The sequence below is a fragment of the Zosterops lateralis genome (assembly GCF_965231275.1).
Source record: "Zosterops lateralis genome assembly, chromosome: W".
Classification (NCBI taxonomy): Eukaryota; Metazoa; Chordata; class Aves; order Passeriformes; family Zosteropidae; genus Zosterops; species Zosterops lateralis.
The window spans coordinates 21,012,742-21,025,703 of record NC_139801.1 but is presented as its reverse complement, the minus strand read 5'-3'; the positions used below and the strand labels follow the sequence as shown (position 1 = coordinate 21,025,703).

General features: G+C 49.7%; 1 protein-coding gene across 1 annotated transcript in view; it reads right to left on the bottom strand.

Annotated features, from left to right (window-relative positions):
* The window catches only part of LOC310922239 (phospholipid-transporting ATPase IG-like), a gene marked incomplete at its 5' end in the record, with an annotated part of 62,640 nt that extends 50,736 nt beyond the window's left edge, over positions 1-11,904 (bottom strand). Inside the window, one exon of the mRNA XM_083882696.1 lies at positions 11,878-11,904. Within this exon, the coding sequence (XP_083738822.1) occupies positions 11,878-11,904 (27 nt within the window). The remainder of the gene's footprint in view (positions 1-11,877) is intronic.
* Positions 11,905-12,962: the final 1,058 nt, after the last annotated feature.

The window sequence follows — 12,962 nt, the reverse complement described above, 5'->3', positions numbered from 1 at the left end:
CCCAGGGAAGCTGTCCTATCTCCCAAACAACAAACAGCCACCAGGAGGGAGGGGAGGGCAGGTCCAGCCTGCAGGGGCTCCCCGAGTCCTGCACCAGCATCCTGGGGTGCCCTCAATGGGTAGCCGAGGTCCTAGCACCTCCCATGCTCCTCACTCACATGGGTTCAGATCAAGTTTTTCAACTCCAAAACCATAAAAGCTGTGGTTTTCTAACTCTGCCCCTTGCTGTACTACAGACATGTTTCCACAGAAGCAGCTGGAGATAAAAGGGAAAAGAGGTAGAAATCACCTACTTCACCCCTTGCTCCACAGCCAAAATCAGCTCCCCATGACCCAGACTGCACTGGAAATATTTTCATCTCTGGATACTACAATGACCAACAGATTCATCCTTGGGGCTTGCAGGCACAGTCATACCAGGATACTGGATCATTGAAATCCACCCAGTCAGGAGAGAAATCCTCACCATGTGGCCTAGAACTATTTATCTTCAGAAAATCCTTTGGCTCCTGTTCCGGCCAGGCTGGGGAAGACAGCAGAGCAGAGCCTGAGAGAGCCCCACACCGAACCCTGCCCAGCACAGCAGCCAGGAAAGCTGCAAAGACATAGGGACAGGAAGCTGAGGTTTCACTGGCCCTGGGACCTCAGGCTTGAAGCTTGGGGGTTTCACCGTGGTGTACCCCAGCACCATCAGCTGCAGAGCGAGCCCATCCTGTGCTGGAGAGTGGGGATCCCATGCTGGAGAGTGGGCCAGCATCCCTGGAGATGACTCAGCCATCTCCATCCTATCAGTCTCTTTCCCTAGCCTGGCAGCAAGACACGGGCATTCCTGCTCTCACAGTTACCAACACAAACTTTCATCCAAGGTTTCCTCTCTCTGCCTGATTGCTTCCCACCCTGCACTTACTGCAATGGTACTTGTCAAGTGGGAAATCCCACTTACATCCATTCAACTGCCCTGGGAGAAACCACCCCATGGAAATTATGTGCTCCACAATATTAATTTGGCTGGCATGAGGACAACAGCCCTCTGGGCATTGCAGCTATTTTTACTGCACTCCCTCCCTGAGCAAACAATACAAGAAAAGGTGAGCTGTAAGGAAGGAGGAAAAAACAAAAAGAATAAAAACCCTCCACAACTCAGACTGAACAAAAGTGGCATGCAAAACACCACCCAAAGCAAACAGAAGAAAAAAAAAAAAAGTATTAATACTGCATTTCAAGGCTGGCTTTGCAGCCTTCCTGAGTGCAGTCTGAGTCCCTACAGATAGCAGCTGCTTGGCTTTGTATGAATGCTGGGGAGGAATTACACAGAAATCATGATAAAAGATAGAAGGGCTGCTCACGAAAGTGGATTTTTTCCCCCTTTGCATTTAATTTCCCAGCAGTGAGATTTTTTTTTTCTCCTCTTAAGCAAATTGAGACTCCAGCAACAGAGCACAGCATTGCTGCAGTCAAGCAGTATTTAATTTGTATTACTGCTGAAGAGATCTTGGATGGCAGTACCAAAGAAACGCTTCAAATTGTCTGGTCTTGCCTGCTGCACATCTTACTCAGCTTTTCTAGGTCCTTTACAGCACAAGAAACAGAGGATCCCTCTGGTTTGTAAATCAGTGCATTTGCCACAATACTGCAAACAAATTACATCGACCAAGTGAGCAATGTCTCTGTTTCCCACTTCAATCATCTCATGGAATCTTGTTAAGGTGTACAGCACACTTTAAGACATGCCAGATGAAAAGATTCTTTGAAAACACACAGCAAGAAGTTACCAAGCCTACCATAAGCAAGGCTGGAGTCCTTTCACCTATAGATCCTGAAAATTCAGCTGAAAACAGGAGCAAAAAGCCTGCAGCAAAGCATTACTCAGCAAAGGTCACAATGGCGTTTAACAGGAATCTTGTTCAAGATGAGGGGGAAAAAAGAGAGAAAAGCCTGATCTGAGAGCCAAAGCCTCGAAGGGGCTTACCCCTCCTTCTGCTACAGGAGGAAAACAAAAAGCTCTTTACAAACAACTGGATCATGCACTAAGCTTTCATTAAGAAGGGCAAGACAAATGTCTCTGAATCGCTATTAATTAGCCTGGATGGCCAGAGGAGATATGCTTTTAGACTAAATGGGCTTCAGCTGGAATTCCATCCAGAACAACACAACTGAGGTTTGGGGAAAAAAAACCACTGGAATCAGCAGGATGCAACAGGTGCCAACAGGAGTGGACAAACTGCAAATCACATGCAGAAGGAGTTGCATAAGGAGCTAAACATTTTAGAGAGTATTGGTTCTGGTCAGCATCTGTGGCAGTGAGTATCCCTATGAGAGCATGAAAAATGATGGATGGGAGGAGCAGCAAAACCTAGGACAGCTTCCCTCTCACCAGGGAGCCTCAGCTCCTCTCCCCACCCCACTGTCCCACGTGCAGCTCAGTATCCAAATGCACTTTGCAACCATCAGAGCCCTGTGCCAATCACTGCCCAGCAGCTCCCTGGGTTTTGGCCAAGCCTGAGAAAGACCCCATAAGCAAAAATAAATATATATATTTAATGTATCTCTATATATTGTTTATATGCATATTTAATGTGCATATATTGCATGCATGTACATTTAATGCACATATATATATATATATAATTCACTGCAGCCTCTGGGCAAAACAGGCTTTTCCTGACCCAGCAGCCATGCTGCTGCCAAGCAGGAGCCAGGCGAGGACAGGAGGCAGAGGAGACCTTTTAAACCAGGGAAGTTTCATTGTTTCCCCAGGCTACAAGTTAGTAAATCAAGCTTTAAACCACTTTGCCACTCACTGCCATCCCCTGCAGTGCACAGGCAGCAGCAGCATTGCCCTCCTCCCACAGGAGCGTTAAAGCACTCCATGGAACAGCTCCATGCTCAAGTCTTGGAGTCAAGTTTATTGCAAAAAAGCAAAATACTGACTGCCCAAATCAAATGTTAGCCAGTTCAGGCAAATCTAGTGAACAAGTCACTGGTGGCATGTTAGATAATTGAAGGCAGTGCAGCAAACAGCAGTGTGATGGTTTGTTGTGGTTTGAAAGCAAAATGAATGAGAGGCTCCAAGTCAGAGATATAATTTAATAAGAAGAAAGGTAAAAAGGTAAAAGTAAAATAAAATAAATACAATAACACAAAGGATCACTGACAGAGTCAGAATACAACCTGAGCAGGATGGTGGAAGCAGTCCAGGTGAGGTGCTCTTCCTGAAGCAGTGATCCTGTAGAAAGGTCTGGTAACTCTGCTCCTCTGGGAATCCAGTGGATAAGTGCCCCTGCACTGTCCCACATACCAGCTTATATCCAGGTGAGAATGCTTGGCTCCTCCCCCTGGGCAGAGCATCTCACAATAGCATGAGAAGTGTGAAATGGGTCCTTGATGGCCCATTAACAGAGATAACCCCTGGAGGGAGTTACCTGTGACTCATGGGCCATTAGCAGGAGACACCCCAAAAGTCATTAGCAGAAGAGGCAGGGGCTTGGGAAAACACTAGCCCACCTGGTTTCAACAGTTCATGAAGATGGTGATAGAATAAATACTTTGTGTACATCCTACACTGCAACCCAGGACATGATTACACCCAGAGCAGCGGGGACTGCGGGCTGGTCGTGGAGCCAGCCTATGGAAAGGGTGCAGGGAGCCTCAGGAGAGCAAAACTACACAAGATTACTATACAATTATTTCAATAATAATAACAGAAATGGCTTACGATCATCAGCAACGTGAGCAGCAGTGTCCTTGTTACCTATCTGCAATGGCAGAACACCTCTCTGACTGGCACAGTGTCCCTAAGGGCACAACAGGCTCTGGGCAGAGCCCGTTTCACTGTCCTTCATGCTGTGCCTACTGCTAACAGCATCCCAGCAGTGTGAGGCTCCTGAATGACAGCAGGTGATCACCAAACACCCACAGTCCAGCACCCCCAGCTGCTGGGGACCAGCCCTGCCTGCAGCCTGTCTGCATGCTCCCCACAAGTTAGAGAAAGCTGCAAATCCCCAGGCAAACAAGGGAAAATACTAAAAAACCCCCACCACTGAACCTCAATATTGCTTGGTAATTGAAGTAGGAAAAAAAAAAATCTTGTCTACTTGCAAGAGGAAGCTGGCAGGGCAGAGCTGCAGATGTGTGCCAGGCTCTCCTGGCTGCCACATCACCTGTGGGGCCCCAAGACAGGCCTGGACACAGGTGTTCTGGCAGGGGAGAGCACAGGCAGGTGAAGTGCACAACACCCTGTGTATAGCACTGGCAAAACCTGCTTGGGAAAAACCAGCCCATCCTTCCCAGACCTCAGAAAGCACAGAAATATTTCCAATATGAGCAGCAAGAAGCAGATTCCAGTCTAGATGCAGAGGTAAGGTGTAGCAATGTATCTGTATAACAGGCCATTCTGATGCACCAGCCAAACTGGTTGTTGTGGAGTCCCTTGTGCCCTTAAAGGAATTTCCAAGTGCCTTGCCTTGGAAAGATGATTAAAGATACCCCTCCCAGGTGTAACAAAAGGCTTCTCCCCCATGGATCCTTGCAGACATTGTGCAATCTTCTCTCTGGGTTTCTCAAGTCCACCACCCCTCCCATGGTATCCCCTTTCCCTGTTTCCCCATTGGCTATGGGGCCTGGTGTCCAGTTTACTGTCTTTCCTATGGTTACTTGCCTCCTGCCCTGCCCCCTGTACCACCCATGAACCTGAGACACTATATAACTGAAAAAACCACATGATCCCTCTCTTTGGCCTCCGGAAATCACCTTCGGCACATGGAATAAATGCCTGCTGGAAATTGATCTGGGGCTGGGAGCCTTCTGCCTTTCTTGCTGAGCTAGCTGGTAACATGTGTGGATGTGTGAGCTTAATTGCTGCCTGAATTCTTCTCAAGCAGTTTCTCCACTGGAGAGGCTGACTGGGATCTAGAAAGGCCGTGGCTGCACTCCGAAAAAGACACACTGTTACAGGTTTTGAGTAATATTATCAAACCACCTGCAGTTTTGTTAGAGCTCTCAGGAAATTCATCAAGGTTACTGAGAAAACAACAGGGTCAAAAATAAGAAGAGAGCCTGAGAAACTGTCTGCAAAAAATGTAAACCCTAGATAGGGGAAGCACAATGTGAGGATGGACACTTGACCAATATGATGTCCTGAAGAATGTGTGCCTGCCTCATGAAGAAGCAGCTTAGCCAACCCAGAGATGTGTGCCCACGTGGACAGTAGACCTAGAATCTATATCTGGCATGTAATGTAAACAATAAACAGCTTCTGTTGGAATCATATTGATTTGGTTATTCAGTGGCCCATTTCTCCCCTGCAGTAAGGCATTTTCCAAGATAACCTTGGGATAGCCTGTCCTGGCACAGGGCATGAGCTGCTGCCCTCTCCCCTCAGCAGGGGACACATTTGGGCAGAAAGCCACCAGAGTGACTGTCCGAGCCATGAAGGAAAACCTCTCTGCTGCCCTCCGGCCTCAGCATCCCTCTCCCACACACAATAAATACAGGAAACTCCCCTGAAAAATCCCCCAAGCAAACATTTTCAGGGAAAGGCAAATGGGTTAACAGCACACTCGCTCACCCCGTGTCCAAGTTGCTTGGAAAATTCCCAGTTCCCAGGCACCCTGCTCAGTGACTCCCTTATCCCTGCAATGCCAGCTCCTCTGGCAGGCACATCTTGGCCATAGAGTTGTTCCTTCACTTGGCCAGTCCAGTATTTTCTCAGCAGAATGGGTTTAAATCTCCCAAGGGAACACAGTTCTACAATGCAAGGAATTACACATCTGGGGTAAGAGATGCAAGCATAGTGCCATGGGAGGAAGATCCTTATAGGGACCAAATCTGCATTGCTAAAAACATGATCACTGGCAGACAACAACTAATTTGGGTGTGAATGTTTTGTCAGACTCACAGACACCATGAATGCTCTCCAATCAGCTTTGCTTTTAACTTAGACTTAAAAAGATAAATCTCTCCACTAGAGACAGCTACAGCCAGAAAACAGCAGTTTAAATCAGAAAGGAAACACATAAACCAAAGGCAAGAGGATGAAATTAAAAGCCCAGACAATCATCATTACTCTTAGCAAAATACCAACTGGGGACAAAAGCGGTATGGAGAGAAGAAGAAATTACAGCCAAGACTCGTTATTCTCCACAGAAAAGTTTCAGCATGCCAGAGATTTAATTAGAAACATCACTTATCATTAATGTTTGACCAGTGCTTTCCAGCCTTCCTGTCTTCGGTTGCAATATGTAACCAAAAATGTGTATCCTATTTGCCATCTGTAGAAACCTGTTGGGGAGGTGTTTATCTTTTTTTATAACTCATCCTCCCTCCAGGGGATATCTGCTGTTAATGGGCCATTAAGGCTCACCACATGACTGATAAAATTACATCATCCCACTGTGAGATGCTCCACCCAGTGGGAGGAGCCAAGCATTTCTACCTGGATAAAAACTGAGTCAGAACACCAAGGGTGCCTGTTTTCCACTGGATTCCCAGAGGAGTATTAGACCTATCTCACCACCACTGGACCCTTCTACAGGATCATCTCTACTCCAACAGAACCACATCTGTCACTCCAGGACATATTTGGACTGTTCCCAACACCCTGACTGTAAGAAATAAAATACAAAGTTCCTGAGTGCTGTTACTGTAAAATGCCTTTTTAGTTAGATACTGTTTACCTTGCCTGTTGTAAGGCTTTCTCTGTTAGATACTGTTATCTATGCAAATACTTTCCCCTAAATGTTTTCTTTGTTAACTGATACTTATCTCGGAGCCCTTTGAAATTGTATCTCTCCCATCCCCGTCCCCTCCCCCGCCGCTCCCCCGCACAGCAACCGCATGGCAACCGATGACACCACCCGACATGCAAACGAAGAAGTCTCAAGTGCTTATGGGACACTATTCGGACATAAAACCCCTAAAAACAATGAGCCAACCCAAAATCAAGGACTAAGAATAACCACCCTGAGTCAGCAGAACCACAGAGAACCTCAAACCAACCAAAGCTGAGTTCCACCTCGTCACCATAACTTAAACAGCACTCGACCAGACAGACACCCCTAAAGAATGAGCCCAATAATCGGCCTTCCAGGGGCTCCCATGAGGAGCCTCCCCTGTGTCATCCATCGGGAGCAGTGAGTGTGACCCCTCGAGCCCCCACTTAGAGCTGATCTTAATAAAGGCATTACAAAGGAGCTGGTCTCCTTGCCCTATTTCACTGACCAACAGGGTGTCAGGTTGTATTCAGACTCTGTCAGTGTTTCTAGGATATTTTTTTGTTTGTTTGTTTGCTTGTGTTTTCTTGGTACTACTACATTAGTATTTTTAATATTCCTAGTAAATAACTGTTATTCCTATTCCCATATCTTTGCCTGAAAGCCCCTAATTGCAAAATTATAATAATTTGGAGGGAGGGGGTTTCTATTCTCCATTCCAAGGGAAGCTCCAGTTTTCCCTGGCAGACACCTGTCTTTCCAAACCAAGACACCTCCCTACGGTGATTTCCAACTTCCCCAAACTTTAATTGCACACAAATGCTTCCATGCAGCTGTTTATCCCAGGCCAAGTTTTTTGTTTGATTTTTATTTATTTTTAGCCAAATGGCTGAGCTATTTTGGGGAATAAAGCTACAGTTAGGAGACATTAAAGAGGAAACGGTTACAGGAATCTGAGAAACCCTTAGGTCTCCCAGAACTTGAGAAACTCCTGTGTCTCCATTTTCCAGGGAAGGAGCACCAATAAGGGATTGCAACCTTAAGCTTTTTGCAGTTCCCTATTTAAGCCTCCCTTGACTTCTGTGTGGTCAAGCATGGGCTACCCTGTGGCTGCTACAGGGGAACTGGCCTGAGCACATGGAATGCTGCTATCATGCTAAACACATCTTACAAAATAAAATTCCAGCAACTTTTATGAAAAATTCAAGTGGCTTCATTAAATCCATACCCTTTGGAAGTGTGGGATTTCTCCAAGCAGAACTGCTACCTGGTGTCACAGAGACATCCCAGCCCCAACCTTTGCTGCTTGCAGGTTTTTGTCACATTAATGAAAGCAAAACACTTCCTGCAGAAGCTGGCAGTCAGGTACAAGGTATCTGATATACAGCCTCACTCTCCAGGTGTTAACATGGCTGGACTGGGGGGGAAGACAATTCTTACAGCTTCCAACTCCTACCTGTAATCATCTTTATTATTAGAATAGGAACTGCAATCACACACTGTTTGGTTCACACTCTATGGGAAAAAACCACAAGTGTGAAAAAAAAAAAATCACAGATGTGCTGTGTCCAAAAACAGATTTTATTACACACTTGCTGCACATCCTAAAGATGGGAGTGTAAATCAACATCCTCCACTGCAGCCTTGGACACCTTCCACAAGCATCCCCTCAGAGCTGGGCAAGGAGCAGCCCCACACTGCCCACTGCACCCCAGGGGCCCTTCCCATCCGCCCCTGCCCCTTCTCCTATTCCCCAGTGCCAGTGGGGAATTTACTTCTCACCTGAAAAGTGACTTTGAGCCATTTTCTATTTTCAGCCATCTGAATAGCCTCAGTGGGGTACCTTCCTGCAGAGCTCCAGGCAGGACCTGCCCCACAGGGCCCCATAACCAAGTTGGGGGGTACCCCCACTGCTGGCAGCTGCACAGGAGAGAGGGATGCAGAGAGGAGCAGCAAGAGAACATCACTGCAGCCTAGGACAAGGCAGAGTCACACAGGTCCAGCCCAGGGACAACCACTGCACACCCATCTAAGAGGCACCTTCTTCCCTCAACACCAAGCAGTGTTGAGAACCAGCAGCTCACAACAAGCCCAGCACTTGCCAAACACCAGGGATTTACCACGGAACAGGCTGCAAAGAGGATCAGGACCCAAGGTATTTAATTAAATTGGAATAACACAACTAAGGTCCTATTGTTACACACTGCACAAACACTCAAACAGAAGAATTTTGCTCCCAATTAGAGAATATTTGTTGTTTTCTTACTTATCCTAGGTTTTGAACACAAACAGGAGAGTACCAGAGCAAGAAACTGCACTGACTGCAGAGGCAGGAGACCCAGAACAGAGCACCACAACAAGCCAGCACCAGCCCAGGGGCTCAGCCAAGAGGAGGGAGATCACCCTGGGCTGGTGCTGACCATCCCAGGCTTCCTGCACCGTGAGCAGGGCCACACCTCCCAGGATCCACTTCCAGATCGTCCTTAAATAAAAGCCATTTGGGAGAAAAACTGAAAATGAGGGCATCAGTAACTTCTCTTTCTGCATTTCTCACTTATTTCTTACACCAGCCCAAGTGGGCACTGGCAGAGCTGTGGCCCTGGGGTACAGCTGTCTGCATGCACCCAAAGAATATGGGGAGAGTAATACATGAGAAAAAGCATGTTGTCTTTGATGCATAACACAGGGACCAGCACTTCCCAGCGAGTCAGGAACTGGACAGTGCTCACCCCAGCCCTGTGAGGAGCTCAGCACAGCAGAGTGACCCCAACCCTCTCCTGGACACCCACCCACTTCCCCACTCCACTCCCACATCCTCCCCACAATAGCTGTACAAGCAGCAGGAGACTAAAAATAAGACTCCAGTGCTAGAATCTGTTTCCAAAAAAGAATTAAAGTTATATTTCAAGTTGACAGTATCTCCTAAAAGTGGATTAACCATGGCAATTCAATCCCACCTCCCCGCAGTGATCCCAGCCCCATTCTTCCTTTGACAGGGATTATTTCAGTGGTGCAAATCAAAGTTCAGAGTCCAATTTGCTTCTGCAGAGCATCAGTCTGTACCCCCAGGTAGCTAAGCAGATCCACATGCACCACTCTAACCTTCTTGCTCTTTTTACCATCCCATTTCATACCCTATCTAGGATAAGAGTTTATAAGAGGGAAAAACAGAGCCACAAACAGTCATGTTGATAGGGCAAGTCACGTCCATTGTGCCTAAGCTGTGAGTTACAATTGAAAACAGGATTTTTAATATCTGTTGGTATTTATGAGCCTCAGGCAGAGACCACACAGTAGAGAGGTTACAATGTTTGTCTGAGTAGTCCTATGGGACCTTAAGTGTCAGAAAATCTGCAGCCTTTAATAACTGCAGTGAATTTCTGCAATGCCACTGCCACAAGATGAGCATCCCTTGAAGCCCAGCACTACCCATCCAGGACTGAAGGCAAGACAGCACCTCGGGGATAGTTCCACAGGGATTGCCATAGGTTACCCTCTCCTCCCTCGGAGCAGGAGGGAGAGGACTGACCCAAACCTATTATGGCACCCTGTAGGGCTGGGGACAGGGCAGAGCTGCAGCAGCATGGCAGGAGCTGCTCTATCAGCCAAAGGCTGATATGGGGGGACCGGTGCCACTTGCACCAGCTTGATAACAAACAGCTCGTTGCTGCTGAAATGCTGCTTGCAAAGCCAGGAGGTGGAAACAACGTGTAAACCCCCACACCAACACTGAAGATAACCTGGCACTCTGTCCTGGTCCCTGAACAGAGCTGTTCCTCCAGCCAGAAAACTACTTCTACCCTTCCAAATACGTGCTGCAACAGCTCAGCCCTGCACAAAGCGTTTAGAAATACCCGGGTTGTACTCGGGGTGTTTTTTCTCCACCTCAAAGGACATCACACGCCAGCAGCACTGAACGTCCCCTCCCCATGCCGAGGGACTGAGAGGTGACACAGAGACTGTGTGAGACTCCCGGGCAGGGCAGAGACTGCTCCTCACGAGTGAGGAGGGTGCTGAACCCAGAACTCAGCCAGGCAGCTCCAGTTACCCGCTTACAGGAAGCAGCCACCTAAAGAAGCTTTTAACTGAACTCAGTGGAGATGCCTCAAACCACAAACGCATCTCGACATGACTGGGACAAAAACTCCTGCGAGGGTGGGTGGGGTAGGAAGCACTTAGGGCAGAGCTAAACTCAAAAGGCATCAAAGTCAGCAATTCAGGGCACTGAGTTTGCATCTAATCTATCTGTCCCCGAGGCTGCAAAACAATGGTTGTTGCGGTAGGTGTGTTCTCCCCAGGGCTAACCCAGAGCCTGCAACAGAAACACAGCCTACAAACGGGAAAATCAACCCAAAATCAAACCGTTCCCCCCAAGCTCCGCAGAGCTACCTCCAGACAAAAAGAAGATTTAGAGTCCCTTGTGCTACATACCAGCCTGCAAAATCTGGCAGAAATATCTCGCTCCAAACCAAAAGTGAATATGAGAGCGCGTCTCCCGGCGGCCCCGGCCTTGCGGGCAGAGCCCATTATCCCGGCAGGTAACCGAGTGGTGCCTCGGGATGCGGCTCCGGAGCCTCCCAGGGTGTTTGGGCTGTGCTAACACCACACACCATCGCTTGAACTCCAGGAACTTTGCTAACTACGCACTGCGCAATCAATGACACTGCTGAATAAACAGCAGCGCCCGAAATGATGTTAAAACACCAATTTTCTCACATTTGCTGTAGAAAAGGAAAAAACGAGTAACTAAAGAGTCCAGGCTAAGCAATGAGGTCACGGTGAAATCTGCAAGCAGCTTATGTGGCAGCGGGAAGGGATCAGGATGGGTTTGGCGGCGCGGAGCGGCGGCGGGGGCAGCAGCCTGCATCCCGCCCAGGGCAGGAAGAGCCACGCGGTTTGTGGAGCGCGCTGCCGGGCCGGGGAAGTCCCCTCCGACAGGTTTGGGGAGGAAAAAAAATCAAGGTTTGGGCTCTAGCAGCAAAGGCAAGTTCTGGAGGGCTCGCAGGGTCGGACAGAGCCGCCGCTGCAGGGCCAGGGCCGCGGGCGGACCCCGCGGGGCGGGGGATGCGCCCCGCGCCGAGCCCCCGCGGGAAAACAACCCCAACACAAGGCAAAGACATAATAACAGCGAACTTTTCCCCGCCCGCCGCCCCGGCCCCGCACTCACCAGGCGGCTGAGGCTGCGGCGGAGCATCGCGGCGGCGCCCGGCTCCGCCCCGCTCACCGCCACATCGCCTGGCCCAGCTCGGCTCCTACTCGGGCTGCGGGCCGCGCTGCCGACTCCGCTCCGTTCCGCGCTCCATGCCGCCGGCGCTGCCCGGCCCAACCCCGCTTTGTCCCGCCGCGCTGGGGGCGGCGCCGCGCCCGGAGCAGCCTGGGAGCGCAGGGCCCCGCGCTACCGCCAGGGGGAGCCACTGCGCCCGGGCGGGGACAGGGGACAGCCTTAGCCCGAGCTGTCAGACCCACGGGCGAGGACACACGGTGACAAGGGACCAGGACAGCCTAACCACCCTGCGCTTCGAGCCCTGCCAGACCCACAGGCGGGGACAGGCGGGGACAGGGACAGGGGTCGGGGACAGCCACGCCCCGAGCCGTCAGATCCAGGGGCGAGGACACACGGTGACAGGGGACCAGGACAGCCTAACCACCCTGCACTTCGAGCCCTGACAGACCCACTGCCACGCCCTCCCCACTGCCATCCCCTCCCCACGCCTCCACATGCGCGGTTTGTCCTTGCTGCAGGGTCCCTTCTGCTGTGCCACTAGCATAGGACGGTTTGCGGCGTAACGGACCCTAAAGACCATCGCGTTCCAACCGCTGTCCTGGCAGGGACACTGCCCACTAGCCCCGTCCAACCTGGCCCCGGGCACCCACACCTTTTCTGGGCAACCTGTGCCAAAACACTCTCAGGGAGAAGAATTTCTTCTTAATACTGAATCCAAACCTGCCCTCTTTCAGCTTAAAGAGGGCTACCCCTTCTGTGACCTGCCCAAAGCGTCATTCCCCCTTGTCCTATAGCTGCATGCCCCATTAAAAGTCCCTGTCCAGCAATCCTGCATCCACCTTAGGCACTGGAAGGGATTCTAAAGTCTCCTCAGAGCCTTCTCTTCCACAATCTGAACATCCCCAGCTCTCTCAGCCTGTTGCCACAGCAGAGATGCTCCAGCCCTTAGAGCATCTTCATGGCCTGCACTGAACTTGCTCCAACAGTACCACATGGCACTGCAGGTGGGGATCTCAAGAGTGGAACAA